At 39.8% G+C, this 17,218-nt stretch overlaps 2 protein-coding genes across 2 annotated transcripts in view; one reads left to right on the top strand and one right to left on the bottom strand.

Annotated features, from left to right (window-relative positions):
- LOC111140819 (catenin alpha 1) overlaps window positions 1–17,218 on the top strand; it is a 180,043-nt gene that overhangs the window by 106,414 nt on the left and 56,411 nt on the right. The window lies entirely within an intron of this gene.
- On the bottom strand, window positions 9,131–13,246 carry LOC111140820 (leucine rich repeat transmembrane neuronal 2). Its single transcript, XM_022493011.1, has 2 exons — window positions 12,789–13,246; window positions 9,131–12,448 (listed from the first exon to the last, which is right to left on the bottom strand). The coding sequence occupies exons 1-2, from the start codon at window positions 12,790–12,792 to the stop codon at window positions 10,902–10,904; spliced, it is 1,551 nt and encodes a 516-aa protein (XP_022348719.1). The 5' UTR covers window positions 12,793–13,246; the 3' UTR covers window positions 9,131–10,901.

Raw genomic sequence — 17,218 nt, 5'->3', positions numbered from 1 at the left:
TTAAATACCCATGTTTACTATGACTTCAAAATTTGTATTTCCAGTCTAGATCTCTATCCTGGACTTGTCATCTCTACTTGAATAGCTAATAAACATTTCGATTTTAGTATGTCAAAAACTGAATCTCAATCTTTCCCATCTGTCTCCCCTTCCCAGATAATGTTCTCAATTCCAGTTGGTAACAAAGGCTTGGAATTCAATTAAGTTTAAATGTTAGTTAATAACAAAATAAAGCAGCTAGCCTTTCTTGGGTTTTATCTAATCCCCAGGCCACCTTGCCTTCCATTTAAACTGAGGGGGAGGGTGTGTGTGTGTGTGTGTGTGTGTGTGTGTGTTTAAAAATTGACATAAAATATTTAAAAGGCAAGATTTTCAAAATACTATTTATATGTTTGGGAGGCTAGTCGATTTGTGTTTTTTTATAGAAATATGTTTGTTTAATAGTTTTTGTAATTTATGGTGATGCTTTTGGTGGGAATGTCAACTAGCTAGACTTTAAATAAACTATAGTTTGTTCAGTTCTTCACATTTTATCTAATTCCTCTCACTTCTAATTTTAAGTGAGCATGAAATGGGTGATAATCACTTATGCACTGTGATGTTTTTCTGACACCTCAGAAATGCTGCTTCACAAAGGGAGAGAATGCCTGACCACCTGCTGTTAGGTTTTCATGGAGAGTAAGAGATAAATGTTAGACTGGCAGTTTTAACACTATAATAAAATGGGTTTAGTTGTTGGAAGTTGATGGCAAGTGTCAGAGAGCAGTTTTGCACACATTGGCCTGAAGGGGTTGTCAGGAGAGAAGAGGAAGATGTGGTGATATGGCAGTGTTCTAGATGCCTACAAGAGTGTGTGGAGAGTGGTGAATCTTTTCCTTTTCTTTCCCAGAGCTGTTATTCTTTTTTTCCTTGTGAGCTTCCTGGTAAGTTAGGGAGGTTGGTGAGAGAGTAGTAGCAATATCAGGGTCGCTTGTGAACACAGCTGTTAGTGTGTGTGCCACATGTGGCAATCCTAGCATTATCAGTGTCTCATGCTCATGTCTTTTTTCCTGTGGTGAACAAAAACTCAGAAAGTACTTACACATGAAAGATCAATGTTTTTGTAGCCTATTTTATGGAATCCTGACAAAACTGGTATAAAATTTTACAGCATAGATGAGGGGGATAAGGATTACGGCCTATCCTTACCCCAAGAATTCGACATTTCTGAAAATTCCATAACCATATCCTGTGTACCCATGTCCTCTTTGCCCCAAGGCACGTTCCCTACCCCTGAATAAAACCAGTAAAATAACTATTCATATTAAAGATGAGAAAGGTGTTGGGAATTTTGTTTGGCCCCCTGAATAAAACCAGTAAAATAACTATTCATATTAAAGATGAGAAAGGTGGGGCGCCTGGGTGGCTCAGTGGGTTAAGGCCTCTGCCTTCGGCTCGGGTCATGATCCCAGGGTCCTGGGATCGAGCCCCACGTCGGGCTCTCTGCTCGGCGGGGAGCCTGCTTCCTCCTCTCTCTCTCTGCCTGTCTCGCTGCCTACCTGTGATCTCTGTCAAATAAATAAATAAAAATCTTTAAAAAATGTATTTTAAAGATGAGAAAGGTGTTGGGAATTTTGTTTGGCCAGAGAGCTGGCCAGAGAGTGAATGCTAATTATTAGTGCAACAGGGTACTTTTCTCAAATGACTTGTGTTTTTGGTTTTTTGAAAGTAAAAACAAAACAAATGAACATCTGATACTTGAATCTTCTACAAAGGGAAAGGTAGACTGAGAGGGCAACTCTGGTGAGTGATTTTGTTCCTATTACTGTCTCCCTAATTGTGGGGATCATTTTGCAGCTGATAGGCACTTAGTTTTGTGAAGTCAAGGAGTATCTTTAAAATTTCTGGGGTGCCTCAGTGGCGCAGTCGGTTAAGTGTCTGACTCTTGGTTTTGGCTCAGATTGTGATCTCAGGGTCATGAGATTGAGCCCCACGTTTGGCTCCATGTTCAGCATGGAGTCTGCTTGATACTCTTTCTCTCTCACCCTCTCTGCCTCCCACCCTCTCATGTGTGTGCGCTCGCACGCTCTCTCTCCAAAAAAAAAAAAAAAAAAAATAGGGTTATTTTTTATAGAAGATTGGTCCTCAGCTTTGAATACACTGCAGCTGAATGGTTTCTGCTCATTAAGGTGCTTTTCCTTGGAATTTCCTTGGATAATCGGGTATGGGAAAAGTTTGTAAAACTGAGGGTCAAAAACCAAGCCCAGTGTCAAGAGATGTGGGAAATGGGAATGAAATGGAGAAAAGTTGTGGATGAAGGAGGAGATAAAGTGTTCTTCCTTGCTGGACAAACTGGATCATGATCTTAGGAAGACTAAGAAAGTTCTTGTCTTAAATAATTTGGGCCATAATAATGTGTGTATTCATTCAGACAGTCTAATTCTGAACAAGCTTTATATTTAACATTTTGGTAATATGGAGGATCATCAGCAATCATGAAACATAACCCTCCTATATGCACTGAACTGATAAGTTATCTTTGTGGTTTTAAATTTTCATACCTCCCTTCATATCAATGATTCTAGCAAATCTGCCTACAAACCAAATCTGCCGCAGTTGGATGGGCTTCTTCCTAAATTAGATGTGGTAGACTTGAAGGCATTTATCTTCTAAGCAAAAAAAAAAATAAACATAATCGTGATCTTTAATCCTCAGCCGTGTATTTTGTCCTAAAAGAAACTTGTCAGAAGCTGAGATACCAATGAGATTATTTCTTCTTTCTTTTGAAAAATAGTATCTGTTTATGATAATGGGTAATACATGTGTCACATACAGTTTTATTGAACAAGGAAAAGAGACATCACTGGATTTTAAGTGACTGCCTTACTCAGAAGGAATTTTGGAATTAGGGATTTTATCTTTTGAAATTTAGCCTTGATTCGTAAAGCCAAAGTAATGTCATACATAATATTATAATACATTTTATAAAGCAGATTACTTGGCTGTGAGTAATGTGGTTAGTTTTATAACGGTACTAGACACAGAAAGTACATCCAGTCTGTTGGCTTATTAAAAGCTGTTGCTATGAGTCTTCGTTTTGGATACTATTCATTAGCTTAGTGAGGGAAGGAGACCAGAAGCTAGAGAGGTTCCTGAAATAATGCTGAGGTCTAACATGTTTTTAATGTGATTATATTCTCTACTTGATGGATCTCTTGCATCTAGCTCTCCACATGCTGCAGTGAAAAAAATAGCAAGCATTTATTGAACCTTTACGCTGTTCTAGCCTATTCTCAGTACTTTACGTGAATTTGATTCCCCTTTGGTTGTTACTACTATTAATTCCATGTTAGGGATGAGAAGCTCGAGGGACAGTGAGGTTGAAGGACTTGTCCGTGGTCACAGGCACAGGTATGGAATAGGTCTCTTAATCACTGTGCTCTTTACTCCTTTTGAAATCTAAATGTTTTTTTCTGATAGTTATAGAATGAGGGACAGTTACACTTGTGACAGCCATCAGACCAGTGAATGCTTTATGTTTTTAAATGCATTCTTTCTTAGAAAATTAGTTACCACTTTTAAGATTCTTACCCAAGGAGAGCGGTTAGGGTTATCATCAGCTCTAAAGATTATCCATGGAATGTGCTTCTTTTCATTCCTGGTGTAGTTAGAAGATTTTTAAATTTTAAGTTGTATTCCTCATGTTGTAATGGAGCAGATATGCACCAAGTGTCTCGTAGGTGATGGAACACTGTAGTTTGGGTCGCAGGGATGTGATAAGGAGGAGATATTAACTGCTCTCCCAAGTAGGTGCACATTCAGTCTTGCTGACTGTATAGGCTTCATTCACCCTTGGGTCACCACAAAGCATGCAACATGCTTGGGTAGGCTTCTTACTCTTAACTTTTTCAAGGATTTACATGAAGAGCAAGTCTGTCTGTTCTTCATAACCTCCTTGGAGATACTGTCTGACATTTTTTCTTACTGATCCTGCAACTGGCTCTGTTTTATAAGTAATTCACAGGGTTTTGCACTTAAGTGTCTCTACCCCAAGTAAACTAGTGTGCTGCTTTTATCAGATGAAAGTTCATGGTTTTGTTCTTTGCCTTAGCCACCAGGGGAAGGTCAAGGTCAAATTAGTGTACACTAGAAATAACTGTCCCATCATTCTGCTAGGGCTTTTAAAAAAAAATAAGTTTAATAAGTTTTAATAAGTTTAATAATAAACTTTTTTAATAAGTTTTTTTAAAATAAGTTTTCTTTTAATAAGTTATCACAACCCTTTAGAATCTGGTGAAATATTCAGACATACATAAAAACATACATAAAATACTTGCATTGTAATTTCAAGAGGTTCTTGCTTTCTATGAAACATATCCTGGACCCTTAGAGTTAAGAATCCCTGCTTCTGATCTTTTCATATCCATATTTGAACCATTTGGGGCACCTGGTTAAACATCTGCCTTTGACTCGGGTCATGATCCTGGGTCCTGGGATCGAGCCCCTCGTTGGGCTCCTGGATCATTGGGGAGCCTGCTTCTCTCTCTCCTGCCTCCTTGCTCATTTTCTATCTCTGTATGGCTCTCTCTCAAATCAATAAATAAAATCTTTAAAAAATATATGAACCATTTAGTTCATGTGAATGTATTAAGCTCTGTTTCCTTCACTTCGTAGAAGTAAGTTATATGAAATGATAAATAGTTTTCAAAGGTGTAAGGTGCTGAGCAGTTGCTCTCTGTATATTTGGCAGCTAGGCCATGGGAAATGTTTTAGTCTATCTCGAGGAACATTTTTGCTTCTCATGGTGATGAAACAGGTGGGCTAATATCAGTGGCTGTATAGTTTCTAATTTTTCAAAAGAAGCAACTTAATAGGTTTTACATGTATATATTTAAATTATACACATATGTGTATGTGTGTGTAAATATGTGCAGGTGCACATGTGTATTTTTTTTTGTACAAATACCACAGCCTAAACATGGAGTTCTTGTGCTCTGAACACAATTTTGAATGGAGAGTCAGTTATTGAAGTTAAAACATTTTTGTCTCTCTACCATAGATTTTGGTCAAGTGTCTTGATGAAAGTTGTAAAACTGCTTTGGGTTTGTCTCTGGGGTTGCAGTTTTAAAATCTGGTTCTCAAGTGAGGAAAGAGTGTCTTGTGTCTTAGCGTGGTGGTAGAGTTATTGGCCCTGCCTTCAGGCTAATTGTTCACAGATGCTTCTTCATGTTGGGGTGCTGGTGGGAGGTCCTGAGACCCATGTGGGAGGCCATGTGGTAGACTTTGCTCTTGGGCCTCCATGTATTAAGGGTTGGTGTATGTTCAGTTTGCAGACTTTGCAGGATAGGGTGCCTCGTTGTCCTTGCCTTTAGAAATTTCTCTTTAATGTCCCCTGTGGCTGGGGGAAGGGAGGCTCAACATGTGTCCCTAAAGAGTGTTCCCAAAACTTTGGCTGCTGAGGAGGAACTCATGCTAAGAAGGAGCGATGTTTGGAATAGCTATGATTTTTCACCTCTCTTTCTCTCTTTGTGAAAGACGATTTGTAGTACATTTTGTCTAAGGGAGATTTGAGTACCCAGCTGGTTAGATATATTTAAAGAAAGGGAAAAAAATCACTTGAAACAGACCTTGAAGAAATCTATTATAAATTTGAGTGGGAACCTGAGAATGCTGTGGCATACAGGCAAAACTAATTAAAATAGCCGATAAAGAAATGAGATGTAGCTTTACATGGGATTTTCAAGATTTAAATGTACGAGAATTAGGTTAATAAGCTCTTTTAACTCCATATAGTATAGGAATTCAGTTCTTTGTGCAAATTGAAACCACCATCACCTCTGCCTTCTAGTGCATACATGATGAGTTTGACAGTAAAATTTTGTGCTGAGGTTCCTGTCTCTGCCCTTGTTACTGCTGAGATTCCTGGTGTGATAGCTCTCTTAGCCTCTCTGATCCCCTTAATCCTGGGTGAAAGGCCTTGTTTCTTCCTGTGGTGTAGTCCTGCTGCATTGCTCTGGGCCTAGAGAAGTAGCAAGTACATCCAGTCAAATGTGGCAGCTCCTGGCAGTTAGTTCCTTGAGACCAGGGCACTTCTGCACACCCCTCCACCCCACTCCACCACCATGCTGCCCAGGCATAGCATCCTATCCTGGGGTTGTTTATTCCAAGCAAAGGCCACTACTTAAAAATCTTAGCTTCCTTTTCCCTATCCATATTTGCTGAGCTGGTGTCTCAGAGTGGGGTAGGATATATGGGGATCCTAGAGATCTCAGCATGGTAGCACCTATGGCCATCCCTCTCAGGAATGGTGTGTAAGATGCTGTTGGTGTCTGTCCCCACCAGAGAACTGCCAAGGTAAAGGCCAAGTTGCTGTTTGCTAGATACAGGCAGTCTTTTTGAAGCTCCTCAGGATGTGGTGGCAGTCCACTTTTGGGCAGGATAGGAAGCCAACCTTAGGCCCTGTGATCCCTATGGATAGCTGTTTGTCCATTCCCTAAGGCTTGTGACAGAGCAACTTCTTATTGCAGAACTACTAGCTGTTGGCATGGTAGCTTTTTGGCTAGGGCTGTCCCCAACCCCCTCCCCACCCAACCACCACCACCCCGTCCTTCACTTAGTTTAACCTTTCTCTCGATGAAGAGAGTTGATTAACTGCCCTTTACTCAACTGGCATATTTGGCATTGTAGAGAATATGGTACAAAACAAATGTTCATTTAAGGTTTCTCTGTCACAAATGGTTTTTCAAGTTTCACATGTCAAAATTGATTGCCTACCAAGGAAAAGCTTAAAAAAAAAAAAAGACATCCACTTTTTACAGTATACACAATTTTAATAACAAATCTTTCCTGTACACTGCACTTCGTTATCCCCCTGGCCCCATTATAATAGTATTTTCTTCCCACCCCCCCCAACCCAGTTGCCCACCTCCCAGCAAAAACAAAACAAAACAGAAAAATGGCTCTTAAGGTGATTGAACACAATGTGTTTGGACTGTACTCTTAGTGTCCAGTCTCAGTGTTGATAGGAAGGTTCACCAAACATTCCATATATCAGACTTTTTTTTTTTTTTTTTTTAAGATTACCAAGGAAGAATATGTTAGTTGAAGGAGTAGCAGAGGTTTCCAAATGTGTGTGTGAATAGCTTGTATGAAAGCCTTAACAGTCATTTTCCTTGTGTTTTTGGCCTTATTCAAGTACTGTGATTTTGCCCTAGATTAAGAACAGGAGTATTTAATTACCTATAGATGACCTTATCATTTTTATCTTCATCTTTTTCTGGTTGAAGCATTTAAGCCAATGAAATATGAAGATCATGTCCCAAAACAGACTTTGAGAAAGGTCTGTCACTGTATTGCTCTTTTAGGAAAACAATCATGTAAGTCAGCTTCTCAAAATATTCTTTTAAAATTTCATATAGATATCCACATTTTAGGAAGAAAACATTTATAGCTTTTTGCCCTGATAGCATGTGTAGGAAGTATGCCTTAAGAAAATGATATGCCTGTTTTGAATTTTAGGATTTGGACCTAGCGATACAGAGGGCTCATTTTTATTGGAAAGATGGAGTCTAGCTCTTGGTGACTAGCATTAGAATAAGCAGATGGATTTTAATAATTAGTGGAGTTGGAAAGTTCAGTCGATTCCATTCATTGAATTGGTATAGAAATTAACTTAGGCACATTAAGAAATTACATGTGTTAGTGCAGATTTTTGGCTTAAAAAATTAGTATCTTTGCTATTTGATGTTGGCAGTGGGTATTCTCTGAGTTGTGTGTGGATTTGCAGATTTATCAGCCCACTCTGATTTCAGAAAAGTGATTGAAATCCCTGGCAAGCTACAGAAATGAATATAAACGATTCCAAACAAGCTCTTGGTTACTAGGTGGATACAGTATCATGGCCTTCTTAGCTTTTCTTTTTCCAGAGAGATTTAATTATTTTTCTGGTTCTTGTTTAAGTGGTCATTTTCCTCAAACCTTGAAAGTGAAAAAAGATCTGAGGGAGGGGGGAGGCGCTGAAGAGGATAAGGATAAGACTACACTGATGAAACAAAAGCTCTAACATCATATTACCAGGTTCTGCAGTGTAGCTGTGATGCTCTTACACCCTAGCCAGTTGGTAAAGAGAGGACATATGACTAACAGTCTCATCTTCAAACCTGTGCTGATACCAAAACACAAATAGGCCAGAATTCACTAGAATCCTGCCTTCTACAAGCAGTTGAAAAGGGAAGTTTGTACTTTAAATGAAAAAGGAAAATGCTGTCTGGCACTGTTACTTTTCTCTGAGAGCATTACCAAAAAAATGTAGGGCAAAAAATTTTTATAGTTTTCGACTGGAAAGTATTCCTTAGTGGCTTTGCTATGCTGTTTCCCAGAATTTACTGAATTGCTTGCTTTCCCACTTTACTTTTCTACACACATGAAGGATTTTGTCAGTTGATGGTCCATTTTACTAAAGGTAATCTTTAATATTTATGTGGGAATTTTTAGCCGGTATTTCTCATCCTTCTCTTCACAGTTTCAGTTAATGTTGGCTGTGGATGAAATGACAGAAAATACTCCAGTGCTATCCTTTAGGGCTAGTGGAATCTGTGTGTTCAGGGCACAGTTGTGTTGTGACAAAGCTTACCCTGACAAATGGCCATGGTTACCCTGATAAATGGGTTGGTAAATTTTAGCTCATGGAGCTCTCATTTGTAATGGGGCTTCTGATCCAGCCCCCCCATAGGGAAGCGATGATCTGCGCTCTATGCCGTAAAATCAGCTTCTGTCTCTGCTCAGGCAGGCCCAGGGTCTGGTTTAATAAGAAATGAAATGCTCACCGCTCAAGATCAGCTGAACACAGCTGGGCTGAGACTTTGCCAAACTAATCTACCCACCCTAAAAAATATAGAGAGCACATTTTTACCTTAATTTGTGATCTCATCTGCGTTTTTACTGATAGACGTTTTCTTTGAAATGTAGGTAGACACCCCTCTCTTACTATTAAAGAAGAAAAAAATTACAGTTAAATCTCATGGGTTAAACTGTAGTCTTAGCATGTTTGCAGTTCAGTCCTGGAAAGAAAACATGCCTTGGATAGAAGGATAACGTGTTAATGGTCATATTAAGGGAAAGATTAGCTGGGGTTTTTTTGTTTGTTTGTTTGTTTGTTTGTTTGTTTTAACGGTAGTGGTTTTCTCTAAAGATATATGCCTTTTTTCACATAGAGCCAATGTCAGTTGTAGAAGTGCTCACTTTTCTAAAATTAAGCCAGTCTAATTTAATGGGTTTTGCTACTACATGCAAGAAACCTCTTTTATGGAAAAATTCTATATGAAATGATGACTTGGATCTAAATCCCAAATATGTCATAGTTTCTTTGTAGAAATCATAATCAAAGAAATGAGATACTTATGGCTCTTTTCTGCATGAAAAGTATGGCATCGTTACCATTTGTTAATGATGGATTGTTTTTATTAACACTTTCTCCCCTTTTCAGCTGCAGGTCCCAGGGCCTTGCCCTGTTTGATGCAGATTGTGTAGTTAACCTTTGCCTCACTCATGCCTGTCTTTTAACTTAAGCTATACTGTTTCTTTGGGTCACATTTCAAAATGCTGCCTTTCCCTTTCATCCCTTCACCTCCATGCCACCTTTGCATTACCGCTGTGTGGCTGTATAGGCATGTAGAATGTTCTCCTCAGTAATATGTTGTTCCCTTCACTTAGAAGGAACTGTTCTTATAGTATGGATAGATATCTTTATTAAATAGCCACATTTCAGCATATAATATTTAGAAAGTGATTTTTTTCTTTGTTCCATTATACTGTATTCTATTAAGAACTAGTGTTATGCCTCTTGCTAGCCAATTATTTTTAATTTGGCTTTTTGAGGTTTGAAGATCAGGAGAAGGCAGAAGAAAGAGGTTTAAACCCCTTTGTCAAGGCATCTTTGATCATGGAGGGAGGGAGAATTTTTTGTGTGTGCTTTCAAACTAGAGGGAGCAGGTCACAGGATGTTAAATTGACTCAGTTTGTCTCTTTTCTCTCCAAAATAATTTCTAAATCTTTTTTTACATGTAAATGTAAATATAGGATTTAGTAAACTAATTAGTAAAACGGTGATTTAATACTAGTTTAAGAAAATTGTCTAAATGCCACAAAAATCAACATTTCCATTATAAGTAAAACTAGAGATATGTCACATGAAGTCAGTGTAATTATTTACTGTTGATTTCATTGTAATGAGACCTTTTCACAATCACTTGGATTCATTATTTAAATATATTAAAGAGTCACTCAGTTTATTAGAATTACATAAAGCGTTCTGATTTCATAATGTGGACTTCGATAGTATCTACCAACCCAGGCAAAAACTCTGGAAGAAGAGTGTTTAATATTTACCAGTCTTCAGCATACATCAAATTCTACTTCCCACACTGGCAGTAAATTGTAGATTTGAGTAAATACCAAATTATCATATAAGGGAACTTTGCTAAGCCTCCTTTTAAGCAGCAAGCCAGTTGTGGTACTTGGGATGGAGAGCAGTGATCTAACAAGTATTGATCCATATCTTTTTCTGCTCAGTAGCTTCTTTCCAAACTGTTTTCAGTAGGAAAAAAATAGCATATGGAGACCTTAGTGTAAATGTTTACACATAATAGTTTATAATTACATACATGAAATGTCTTATTTTGAAGTAAGCATTTTTAGACTTTGCAACAAGAGTGCAAATTAATAAGAGCTTTGCTTCATATAACACTTAAAATATGGTTTCATAAAAAAAATTAAAAATACTTCAACACTTCAAAAACTTAAGTCTCCACTTGATTTGGAAAATTAGGCTTAATGTCACCATTGGTAAAAATTAGGTATGTATTTAGCCCCTACTATGTAAAATAGGTTACTTATCTGATGTAATTTTTGATGACGGGCCGATATTATACTTCACATTCTTTGTATGGCAGCTGCTGACACTTGCACTGTCCATAACCATTAATGATGATGAAGGGTCCTTCATGGGTGGGTTCATATTCATTATACGGTCCTTGGTCTGACATGTTTGACATATGGAGTCGTGTTTGGGATCGGAGCTGCCTGTGGTTCTGAATCATTGAGCACTGCCTAATTCTTCTTAAAGTGGGAGGGCAGCACTTCCTGGAGATGAACACTATAAAAATAATAAAAAAGAAAGAAAACAATAAAGCCATTGTTCCTGTAATTACCCGCTGAGTGAAGATGGCATTGTCTGGTTCGGGAAAGTGTTCCTCAGTAGTAACTGCTATGCCTGCAGTAGTTGGGATTTCTTTGTCTCCCACATGGTAACTTGATGAGCTTATTCTTTTTGTGTATTCAGTGGTTGGATCTCTATAAGTTGTAGCCATGGCAGTGACAGTGGTTGATAAATTCCAGCAGAGCTGAAATCCGTGGACTGCATCTAGTATATCCTCTCCTTGGGTGTGGTCAGGGCTGTGACATAGGATGGAATGTTCCCACCGACCTTGGAAACTGCCCAGCCAGGAGGCCAAAGCACATATTCGAGGGCTGCATTCCCACAGATTGCCAGAGAGGCCGACGGTTGTGAGGGATCTCAGGGAGTTTAAGATCTTGGAATCAAGGCTATTTAACTTGTTGTTATCCATGAGAAGAATTTTAAGATTAGGCATCGTTTCAAACACTGTCGGGTCGATGGCTTTGATTTCATTTCCAGTCAAGTCTAGCTTTTCTAAAGTGCCCCAGGTCCACTCCATTCCACATGTCAAGTTGCTAATTTTGTTCCATTGTAAGAATAGTGTGTGCAGACTGCTTAGCCGTAGGAAATGAGCAAAATTAATCTTCGTCAGCTGGTTGTGCTCTAGGTGAAGCTCTCTCAGTTTGATTAATCCTGCAAATCCATTGCGAGCCAAACTTCGCAAACGGTTTGTGCTCAAATCCAGAAACTCGAGACTACGACAGTCCCAGAACAGACGTACTGGGATAGTCCGCAGGGAGTTGGACCGTAAATGCAAGGTCTGCAGCTTCCGAAGGCCGTAGAAGAGCTCTGGGTGCAGAGATGACAGCTGATTAAAAGACAGGTCCAAATTTTGCAGGTTAATCAGTTGAGTAAAAGTTGTGTTTGGCAAGTAAAATATTTTGTTGGAACTTAAGATTAATTCCTTAAGTTTATATAGTCCTTGAAAAGCATCTTCTTTTACTGTTGAAATTTGATTGTGGTCTAAGTGGAGCCAGGTAAGTTGACTGAAGCTGGCAAATTGATCCCTTTCGAGCTCTGTGATGTGATTGTGCCTCAGGGACAGGCCCAGAGAGCCCTTGTCTGTGGCGTTTGGCACTGAGCGGAAGCCCTGAGAGTCGCAGTAGAAGAGCAGCTTCTCGCAGCGGCATTTGGGTGGACACGCCATACCCAGGGCAGGCAGCATTTTTAAAACCATACTCATTGCATATATTGCTGCCAGCATAGGGGCCCCTAATGGCCACTTGAAATGTAAGCCTGCAGAATATAATTTAAGGAAAACAAGAAGATAGGATATTTTTCAGCAGAATGTATGAGCTGTTAAAAAAAAAAACAACATTATGGCGAAAGATTTCACTGCATATAACTTATTTTTCATTTGCTGCAGGAAAACTAACCTTGTTAGTATGACTAGAACAAAACTTAAACCATTAAGAAAATAGAGCATGTTCTGTCATTAGCAATATAGGCTATTACCTAAACCTCAAAATCCAGAAATTTGACAGTGATTTCTTTCATAAAACATGAATTCAGTGGCTTATTTTAAAAAGCACGATTCCTTGCTGACTGTACAAGACACATAAATGCATGGACTTACCCATTCTTCTGAGCACATTGGAGGCTGCATTCAGTCGCGGTTGTTAGACTCAACGCAGTGAGTCTGTAAAAGGCTCTAACATGCAGGAGCCTTTGACCAGTTTCCTGTTTTCTGTGTCCCAGGCTTTCTGAGCAAAATTGAATCCACCAGGGTGAGTTATTTTTTTCCTTAGGATATTCCTCTTGAAAGCATTGGTTTCATTTTCTGCGTCCTTTCTGCTTCCCTTAATCAGTTTTGAATGTAAGTTATTAATTTTGTCCTCCTTTAACTGCTCGGCTGGTTAATCAAAGCTTCAGTCTCTCCTTTCCGCAGCCGTTAGTTCCCTCGGTCTTAACTTGTTGATGGCAGATGGGCGGCTTGTTGCAGAGAAGAGCTCCTGGAGCAGCATGAGTGCATTTACTGAAAAGCTTTTCCGAGAAACGGCACAAGAATGGAATTGCTTATGTGCTGCGACCACACAGAACTGTATATAGGCTGACGTCACCGGGTGACGTGTCTTTTGTTTGGGTTTTCCAGAAGCTTTACTGTTATAAAGCACTGTGCTTTGTAACAGCATCAGGGTCGCTGTAAGACCCCTTGATTGTAATAAAGCAAGAAAGAGGACCCCTGACTTAAAAACATGGTATTCCTTCAGTGCAGGAAGCAGCAGTGAGGTATAATAAAGGCTGCATTCAGGAAGACCCGTCTGAACAGTGAGTTGGGATACCAGAGTGATGATTTTTAATGCTTGGAAGAGCCAGTGTTAGACTGCCGGCTCTGCAGAGAGAGATCATCTACATGGGCAGGAGCCTGCACGATTTGTGAAGTGCAGATTTAACGCTGGCCTGTGTGAGGTAGTGCCTGCTGCTCCGGTAGTTTGGAAAGCTACTCAGTCACCTTGTTGTCATGCTTGGTGAAAATAGAAGTCTGACTATGATTTGCTTTAGATGTGTTGGAAAACTAGCCAAGGTGGGCTTGGCTTCTTGTCATTAAGAGCTTAACATCATAAACCAAGAATGAAGGGGGGGGGGAAATCCTTACAATACAAAGTATTTGGTTACTTTTGCTCCTTGAGAATTGAAGGGGAAATTGAGTTAAAAAGATTTCTCCTTTTCTGTCTCATTTTACAACGATGTTTTGATCATAGTGCTGATTGAAAAATAATGCTGATTTGATCTTTAGATGTCTTACTAGGAGAATAAGGGTGATACTGTCATTTAATACTGCATGCCCTAAATAAACATAAACCTAGAACAGAAGTGATTTAGGGCAAGTGATAGAACATGGTTGGATTCTGGTATAGTCCCTCGTATTTACCTCTGGATCTCACTTACTCCTTCATCTAAAAGGACTGAGCTTGATTTGGGGCATTGTAGCCCCCATGTAACAGAGCATTTGCATACTTAATAGCTCCTACTGGCACGCGTAAGAACTGACTTTGAGTCTAATACTCACTGTTGTTGGAATCTCTGGTGAATACAGAAGGTAACTTATACTTTGGAATAGGATTTTGTTTTTATTTGACCTGTTTCTTCTCCTTGTCGAATAGTGTCATCATTTTTCAGAACTTGGTTATGAATGTACAATTCCACGTTTATCTTATTTTAAGGTTTTATGTATTTGAGAGCACTAGATAGAGAGAGCAAGCACGAGTCGGGGGCAGAGGGAGAAGGAGAAGCAGGCGTCCTGTTGAGCAGGGAGCCCAACATGAGGCTTGATCCCAGGATCTCAGGATCATGAGCCAAAGGCAGACACTTAACCAACTGAGCCACCCAGGTGCCCCCAGGTCCATGTTTAATAATACTGTAAATGTGAAGGATTTCTCTAGCATTAGTCAGGGCCACACACATACACACACACACACGTGTGTGTGCGTGCGCGCGCGCGTGTGTGTGTGTGTATTTTTTCATATATTCAGGACTGACAGATGTAAGGCCTTTTACACGTCTTACCTTATATTAATTTGGGCTTCCATGCCAATTCCTGTCATACTGTTGGTGCTTAACCTGGAGGCAAAAATTTCAGAACTACCTGTGGTGTCTGTGAAACCAGAACATCATTGGTCTCTTGGCTTCCAGGAGCTTCATCCCGCTGAGTAAGAAGTTATCCTCTAAAGAGGCATAGTTCCTGTGTTGAAAGGTGTTACTGGAGTGAGAATTGGAGGAATCCAAGGTCCTGTCCTCAGGGACCTGCATGAAGGTGCTGTGGAAGCATCAACAACTGCAGGTGGGTTAGTCTAAGTCCTCTTAGAAGCAGACCCCAAGATGGATTAGAAGTATTAGAGTTATATTTGGAAAGTACATAGAGGTATAAAAGGAGAGAGAAGACAGTAGGAATACTTTATAGACCACTGGAGTCTTCAGGCCACAGAGGAAGGTAAGATTGGATAGACAGTCATAGACTGCAGTACATCCCCAGGCCAGAGCCAAGCTCCCAAGCCTGAACTGCCTGTGAGTGGAACCCCACATTCTTAATGAGCCTGTGGTAGTACTCTTGCCATTTTCCTACTTGTTGGTTAAGGAAGGGAAAGGTTCTGTTTTAGACCTAAAGGATGTCACTCCCCCCTGCACTGACCTCATCTTTTCCAAAGTCTTGTCTATCCATAGGCCAGAAGTTCTTAACCTGGGTCCATAGACTGATTTGCAGAATTCTGTTTCTTGTGCATTTTTCTGTGAATAAGTTTTAATCAGATTCATACAGGGCCTGTGAGCTTGGGTGACAGAGTTCCTGCTCTACAGCAACTTTCTCCCAAAACATCTAAGGAGGGGGAGTCTGATAAGGACTGTCTCTTAATATATATATATATATATTTTTTTTTTAAAGGAAAAGCAGCCCTTGGGTTACTGTAACTGCCCCTATTGAATGAAGTCAGCTACTCCCTGATTTCAAAACAAACAAACAAAAAAACGAAAAACAAAAAATACCTTTAACATGCAAGAGGAACTGGATTAAATTCTTCCCTGAAGTAACCACTTTGGTTCCATGTGGAGAAAAGCATTAGAGTCATTTGGATTAGCGCAACCACGATTAGGAATGAGTTGTATGTGAAAATTTTAGAAGGAAAGCATTTCCTTCCCCTTAGACTCTTGGTTCCTTTCTGCTCTCTAGTCTGCTTGCCTACCTCTTACATGTTAACAAATGGAGAATGCTTAAATTATATTATCTCAGCACTGTTAGATCAGATTTGTGGGCAAGGAAAATCACCCAGAGAAGCACCAGTGCGATCAAGAGTAATTTTATCTATCTATCTATCTATCTATCTATCTATCTATCTATCTATCTATTTGACAGAGAGCGAGAGATCACAAGTAGGCAGAGAAGCAGACACAGAGGGGCGAAGCAGTCTCCCTGCTGAGCAGAGACACGTGCCTCCCCCCCCACCTTATATGCAGGGCTCGATCCCAGGACCCTGGGATCATGACCTGAGCCGAAGGCAGAGGCTTAACCCACTGAGCCACCCAAGTGCCCCAAGAGTAATTATTTTTTCACACATCTGGAGAAGTGGGCAGTAATGCACAGTACCCAGAGAGTTCCTTTTAAGTCATAAGTCATCTTGCCTTCTCTTTGGGTTCAAAAGGTTGTCTGTGGAACCAAAGAAGATACAGTGTTTGTCTTGAAATTGGTGGAGTACATGGTTCCCATTGATGGAATTTTATATTATTATTATTTTTTTTTATTTTTTTCTTTAGCTCAAAGGACTAAGCAGAGATCCATGTTCTTTCTGAATTAAACTTACTTCTGGTTTCATTTTAGGCAGCTTTACTCTCCATACATACGCCTTTGACTTAATTAAAGTGGCAGTTCAGCCTCTGGAAAGCGCTGTCCATATCCTCTGCTCATGTTTTCACTGCTTTGTTGTTGTTTGTGACAAGGCAAAGGAGAAGCAGAGTCGAACTCATCTCTCTTCTCTGAATAGCTTTAAGCAAAAGTAATTGAGTCAAGTGGCAGGGCTTAGGTGCTGTAGTTATGTGCATTACTCTACATGAAAGTTTGCTTTTGATACGTATTGCTGATTAGGGAGAATTATTTCCCTGCTCAGAGAGGCAGATGTACAGATACATGGAATTTTCTTTTCATTTGTGGTAGAGCCAGAGCTTGATTTTTGCCTTACGCTAAAAAGTCAAATGTTTCTTGAATCATTCCCAAATCCAAAAATTCTAATAACTCTAATACCAGTGGTGCTGCACATAGGTGCTCTGGAGAAGTACCTTAAAATAAACGTTGTTCAGGTCCTCTCTGCCTCGTCATCGTGACAGGTGAACTGCAAAGCCTGGTTGAGTCTGGGGACTCTTTATTGGGGTCTACACGTCCTTGCAGCTCAGGCCTCCCTCTAATGGACTGTCCCAGGGAAGGGATGGGGGTAAATGCTGTTTCTGATCCACAGCTGTATCCTTGTCACACCCGGCAGGGCCCACAGCGGGCATGCATAAATGGTTTTTCAGTGGGAAAAA

Source organism: Enhydra lutris, unplaced genomic scaffold, assembly GCF_002288905.1.
Source record: "Enhydra lutris kenyoni isolate GAN:26980312 unplaced genomic scaffold, ASM228890v2 scaffoldscaffold5, whole genome shotgun sequence".
Taxonomy (NCBI): Eukaryota; Metazoa; Chordata; class Mammalia; order Carnivora; family Mustelidae; genus Enhydra; species Enhydra lutris.
This window is presented reverse-complemented; position numbering and strand designations above follow the sequence as displayed.